Source organism: Glycine max, chromosome 10, assembly GCF_000004515.6.
Source record: "Glycine max cultivar Williams 82 chromosome 10, Glycine_max_v4.0, whole genome shotgun sequence".
In the NCBI taxonomy this organism is placed as follows: domain Eukaryota; kingdom Viridiplantae; phylum Streptophyta; class Magnoliopsida; order Fabales; family Fabaceae; genus Glycine; species Glycine max.
The window spans coordinates 28,542,942-28,549,843 of record NC_038246.2 but is presented as its reverse complement, the minus strand read 5'-3'; the positions used below and the strand labels follow the sequence as shown (position 1 = coordinate 28,549,843).

Below are 6,902 nucleotides of genomic sequence, written 5' to 3'. Positions count from 1 at the left end.
CACTCTTTAGAACCCTTAGATTAATCTAAGGTACATGTTACTATTGTACACCTTCCCCACCAAATTTTACTCTCCCTTCCTTTCCACTGTTTCCGATGACCCCTGGATTGGCTTGAGGCCGCCCATCACTACTGAGCACCGCTATTCTCCTCCTATCAGCCGCAAAGAACACCTTCATCCACCAACCTCCCCCACTTCGGTCATCTCCTTCTTCTGATGTATAAACACCCAACATCATATCCCACACAAACCCCTCCATGGAAAGAAACAGCAACACCTACCGAAACAGCACCGTCAAGCCCAATCGCCACACCGCAGAGAAACTGAATCTGACCCACGCTTGGCCCTCTCCAAGTTTGAGCATCCGCATCTCCGGCATCGAGCCACACTTACCTATTTATGTTTAATAGACCAGAATCGCACTTATATATATATATATATATATATATATTTATATAATTATAAAATATTATATATACAAATTAAAATTGCAAAAATATAAATTTATAGACACTAAAAATGAAAAAAAAAATATAATATAGGAACCAAAATTCAAAAAGCACTTCAAAAATTAATTATTTAACCCTATTATTATTTAAAAAAAACATAAACTATATTTAATAACTACAATTTATCTATTTTTTATGATAAAAGTTAAGTTACATATATGAAGTACAACTCACAAAACAAAATTAAAATAATAATATTTTTTTTTATTATAAACTCATTCAATTTAATCACCCTTGTAAGAAAACAAAAACCTCTTAATTTATTCATCACTTCGCATTACCGTGATAAGAAGGATACTGTACGAAAGTGATACTAGCTGGATTCAATTAGAAAAAAGACTTGAATGACCTATCCTTACGTAACTCATATTTTTTAGTTGCCATGTTAGAGGGTTGACATGGGACCTAGTGAAACTCCCCTGACAGAAAGATAAAAAACTAAAAAAAAAAGAATCCTCAATATACAGTCAATACACGTGCAAGCTTGAAGAAAGAGTCATAGATGCTTGTATAAAATCTATAATTTATAGTTTGTAATTGCAGTAGGTATTATTGAACTCATCACCTCACGAACGAATTCTATTAATTATTTTAATACGGTTAATTCTTTGGACATAAAACATAATAACTTGCATTTGAAGGATCAAATCAGTATAAAGTAAAATAAAGGAGGTAAATAAGGAGAAATTGTTTATCTTTGAAGGACATAATGAGAAATTGTTAAGAAAATAATCAAATACTACTGCCCAGTTAGATACTTTGACTTGGTGCCCAACAGCAATTAGAGTGCATCGACAATTTCTATTTTGACTTAGTGTGCATGTGCAACAGCAATTATAGCTTTCAACGGTCAAGGTTCTCACTGCCACATTAACTATTGTTGCCCAAGTGGCACTTATATATCTACAATAGTATTACACAATATAAAGGAGTAACGATGACATCCTAATGAAGTGAATATATTCCATGTAAAATAATTGTAACTGCAATTAAAAATGGAATCTAAAACAATTTAAAAGAAAATAAATGATTCAACGGCCATCAAGAATTGAAAAGAAGTCATTCAACGCCCCAAAAATGCATCTTCTAAAAACAAATGAATAAATTGTTGACCTTGCTGATTCAAGATTCTATAAGTAGGAACAAGCCCTAGGCAAACAATACAAACATACTTGAGAGCTTTAGGTTGCTCCCAACTCCAGAGCTAATTAACTCTATAGACTAGCTAGAAACTAGAAAGCCATGGAAGCTCAAAGCTACTTGTTGCTTATTGGCTTGTTCTTTGTATTGCATTGGCTTGCCAAATGTTACAAAAGTAGTGTCTCTCAGAAACTTCCACCAGGACCAAAGAAACTACCCATCATAGGGAACCTGCATCAACTAGCAGAAGCAGGTTCACTTCCACACCATGCTCTGAGAGATCTTGCCAAAAAATATGGACCCCTCATGCACCTCCAACTTGGTGAAATTTCAGCAGTGATTGCATCCTCCCCAAAGATGGCCAAGGAAATAGTGAAAACACATGATGTTTCTTTTCTTCAGAGACCCCATCTTGTTTTTGGTCAAATGATATCCTACGGGGGATTGGGCATTGCTTTTGCTCCATATGGTGATCACTGGAGACAAATGAGGAAAATGTGTGCCACGGAGCTTCTGAGCACCAAAAGAGTTCAGTCTTTTGCTTCCATTAGAGAAGACGAGGCAGCAAAGTTTATCGACTCCATTCGCGAATCTGCTGGTTCGCCTATCAATCTCACCAGTAGAATTTTCTCATTGATATGTGCCTCAATTTCCAGGGTATCATTCGGTGGCATATACAAGGAGCAAGATGAGTTTGTTGTGTCTTTGATCCGAAAAATCGTAGAATCCGGGGGAGGATTCGACCTTGCTGATGTCTTTCCTTCAATTCCATTCTTATATTTCCCTAACTGGAAAGATGACCAGATTGAAGAAGTTGCACAAGCAGGTTGACAAGGTCCTGGAAAACATCATCAGAGAGCATCAAGAAAAGAACAAAATTGCAAAAGAAGATGGAGCTGAATTAGAGGACCAAGATTTTATTGATCTTCTTCTCAGAATCCAACAAGATGACACTCTCGACATCCAAATGACGACTAACAACATCAAAGCTTTGATATTGGTAAGTAAATGCCTCAAAACTTCTATTATATTTCCTGTTTCTGAAGTACGTTTTTTCTCACTAACATCTCTTTTTATAACATTAATCTCTTTAATCCTCTCATTTGTACTAATTACTTTATCTTACATTTTTCTTCCTTTTCTATTAAAAAAGTTGCCCGATTTTGATATATAAATGCAATTTCTCTTTTCATTTTACCAAACTTTATATAAAGATATTTTATTTGATTCACCAGGACATATTTGCTGCTGGAACTGATACTTCAGCATCAACACTAGAGTGGGCTATGGCAGAAATGATGAGAAATCCAAGAGTGAGGGAGAAAGCACAAGCTGAATTGAGACAAGCTTTTCGAGAAAAGGAAATAATTCATGAAAGTGATCTAGAGCAACTTACTTATTTGAAGTTGGTGATCAAAGAGACATTCAGGGTACACCCACCTACTCCTTTATTGCTCCCTAGAGAATGCTCTCAACCAACCATCATTGATGGCTATGAAATACCTGCCAAAACTAAAGTCATGGTAAATGCATACGCAATTTGTAAGGATTCCCAATATTGGATTGATGCTGATAGGTTTGTCCCTGAAAGGTTCGAGGGTAGTTCTATCGATTTCAAAGGGAATAACTTTAACTATCTCCCTTTTGGGGGAGGACGAAGAATATGCCCAGGCATGACATTGGGTTTAGCTAGCATTATGCTTCCACTAGCTCTACTACTGTATCACTTCAACTGGGAACTCCCAAACAAGATGAAACCTGAGGAAATGAATATGGATGAACACTTCGGATTGGCTATTGGGAGGAAAAATGAATTGCATTTGATTCCCAATGTTAATTTATGATCATTGAGTACACGATTGACGTATCCATGTTTATTAAACTCACTTTCAAGAATCCTATTTAATTTAATTGTTAAGGAAATAAAAGCGTATTTATTATTATTATTATTGGATTTTTATTTATATAATTATACATTTTTCTTACTTTTCGTACATACACATCTTCTTGATAAGATGACTTTAGGCTGCTAAGATGGTCTAGTATTGTTAAATCTTTTTTGTCTATGTATTAAATCGTTCTTAATTACAAATGAGAGTGATTTCATATTTGTTTGATTGAGTTAGTTTAAAGTAGTCTCCCCCTTTTATATGGTGGATTGAGTTAGTTTAAAGTAGTTTCCCCCTTCATATTTGTAATGAATTACTTGAACTAAGAATGAGACCATACAAGTTTATATGTTTAAGTTAGTAAGGCTTTAAGTAAAGTTATGAAATAACACAATAACAAGTAAAGAAAATGCATGTTTGGAATAGAGAACTTCTTAGTATCTATAGATGTGAAGCAATCATTTTAAGGTCTGAGATGTTAGAATTTTCTTTGTTTGACCTTCTACTGATGGGTGTATTTTGTTTATTTCAAATATGGGTTGAATATACAACCTATATGTTTTTCCTTGAGCTCAATGTTTAATTGAGTGATACAATTTGGGCTTAGGGAATTACCATGAATGTACAACCTAATATGTATTCATATGCATAATATCCATGATGGTTGGGTAATAGGTTACCTATCTATTTAAAGAAGGGTAGGATCTCCACATGAGTAATGTCCTCTTTGTCGACTCAAATAAGAGAAAAGATCAAATGAAGTTCCTTTTCTTGACGTATACACTTGTGTACGAGCTTCCGTGACATCAAGTAATTGTTACTGTATATAAAGGATATCTCAAGAGGTATTAAATTTATTTAAACTCTTCTTTGATCAATGGTCATGGAATGAGTAGGAATCGTGTTCTCATTAAAAAATAAGTATTAGACACATAACAACCTATTTATTGCCTACAAAAGATATAGGACACTTAAAATTTTCATTGTACTATTGGTCCTCCAATATTGAAAATATCACCATTAATTTTTGTCTACTAAAGTTTAAATTGAACATGAAAATTAAATTTGAGCATGAATTATATATACACTTTCAACAATTTTTTTATACTGATAAATAATGGGGAAACAAAAACCTTTGAGTGGTCCTAGTTTTTAGCATTGAATACACCAGGACATGCACTTTGAAATTCAAACTTTGTTTCCTAACATAAAACTTACTTACAAGCTTCCTTATTAATATTAACTATCTTCCATTTTTTAATATTTGGGACCATATAATCTAGAACGTAACTTCTCATCATCTCATTCAACCTCTTAGGCTCTTAGCTATGGACATGATAGTTTGTCCTAATTTTTACTTCAACATGCTCGTTTGGACGTGGTGGTCATTTTGTGACAACAGAGCAAGTAGGAGGTGCTCATTCTTTCCCTTTCTGCTTCAAGTGTTGGGTGTTGGCAGTTGAGGACTCGTGCTTGTGCGTCTCCCAATTCTTATCGAAAGTTTTTCGGATCCAACTGAACTGATGGATCAGTGATAGTATTTCAAATTTTTGTTGTGATATTTTCCCCCACAAATGGCACCAATGTTCAATACGACAATGGAAATATGGTTCTGAGGTTTGGCACGAGCTCTGTCTCAGTTGCGATGAGTGGAGGAAGAATCTCTAGATCTCCCCTATATCTACATCTCATTCTAGTTGAGAGTGAAGTTAGAATCTAGTTGTGTCCTTTGAATTGAGGGCATTTATGAGGCTGATATGATGGGGAAATCCATTGAGGACACGTGTTCACACTACTAGAAAATAAGCTTTTAACATTGGTTATTTAGGACTTTCAACATCAGTTATTAACCGATGTTGAAAGTATTATCGTTAACATCGGTTTTGTTGAAAACTGAATGTTAACGTAAAATTACAACATCGGTTTTTTAAATAACCGATGTTGTTAGTATTCGTCAACATCGGTTTTCTAAAAAACTGATCTTAACGTTGGTAGTTAACATCGGTTTTTTAATAAACCAGTGTTGTTAGTGTAGGTTAACATCGGTTTTTTAAAAAACTGATGTTGTAGTGATGTTAACATCATTTTTTTTAAAAACCGATGTTGTTTTAGGAATTTTTTTAATATACTGTCTGTTTTTCAATAAACCCAAAAATTAAGCTGCAAATTTTAAATTAGATCACACAACACAACATATATAATTTTCATTCTATTTTGAAACAGTTTTTCCAGAAAAATTCCATGAGAAATTTATTAATAACTATGAATTAAAAGAATAATTAATGTTTAGGAGACATGAATTTTAAAAAATGTAAAGCAAGTAAACTACAATTACAAAATTGTCTAAACATCCTAAGTTTCATTTCTAACTTTCAAATAATACTTTGCCCACTAGATGCGAAGTGTCTTCAATCTCTCAGGTTCCAATGGTCTGACATCATTGAAATACTGCATGATATAATAAAACATAAGTTAAGAAAATGAAATTTGTTTGAATTAAACAATTATCGTTTCCCAATTATTCTTGAAACTTCCTTAGATTATAGTTGACATCCAGTGCATGACGTAATACCCACACTCAGTGCTTCCTTTTTGTCTATTACACTAAAAATATTATGAAATTTAGATATTCAATGTTAAGTACAAATTAGTCTACACAGTACTAAAATATAAGTAGAAGCATTGTTTAAATGACTACTTTAACAACAATCCACCTAGCACCAGCCTTGGATTTACTTTGTGGAGTATCGTCAAGTCCTTCAAAGCACTGTTGAATACAAACATGGATGCTTATTATACAATTAAAATATTGATGTTTCCGACTAATACTAATGCAAATGTATTGAAAAACAACACTGCCTGTTAATTATTCCTTTGAGGTAGTTGTCTGGCCTATATGCAATGAACAAAATCAGATGACAACATTTTCCTTAGGCAAAATGACGACCATTTGCCAATGTGCACTGCAGTGGAGACCAATATAGTTATTATACTATTATACATTATTTAAACTCATTTGTTCAGTTTAACTTAGCCATTAGGTAGGCTCCTAGGTACACATCCCTTTTGAATTCTGCATCCAGTTCTTAATGTAACTTTCTGATTCAAATTTCAATTGCCAGATCTCTGATGGACTGTGGCTGAGGAATCCATACACATCGCATTCCCTCGTATACTTGTCTCATCATATGCCTATTGTTGTTAAACAAAGTAAATTATGTATGAATTTAAAACAATAAGTTAGGTAATTAACAATAATGTAAATTACTTACAGAATCCACAATTGTATAAAGAGATGCTTAGACATTGACCACCATGTGCTATTTCAGACAGATCTTCATACTTTATGTACAAGGGGAAGTCT

At 33.7% G+C, this 6,902-nt stretch overlaps 1 protein-coding gene across 1 annotated transcript; it reads left to right on the top strand.

Annotated features, from left to right (window-relative positions):
* Positions 1–1,686: 1,686 nt before the first annotated feature.
* LOC100785423 (cytochrome P450 71D8-like) lies at positions 1,687–3,598 on the top strand. The gene is given in 3 exon segments (XM_003537160.5): positions 1,687–2,432; positions 2,434–2,649; positions 2,885–3,598. Coding segments are annotated over 3 exon segments (1,506 nt in total). The 5' UTR covers positions 1,687–1,751; the 3' UTR covers positions 3,494–3,598.
* Positions 3,599–6,902: the final 3,304 nt, after the last annotated feature.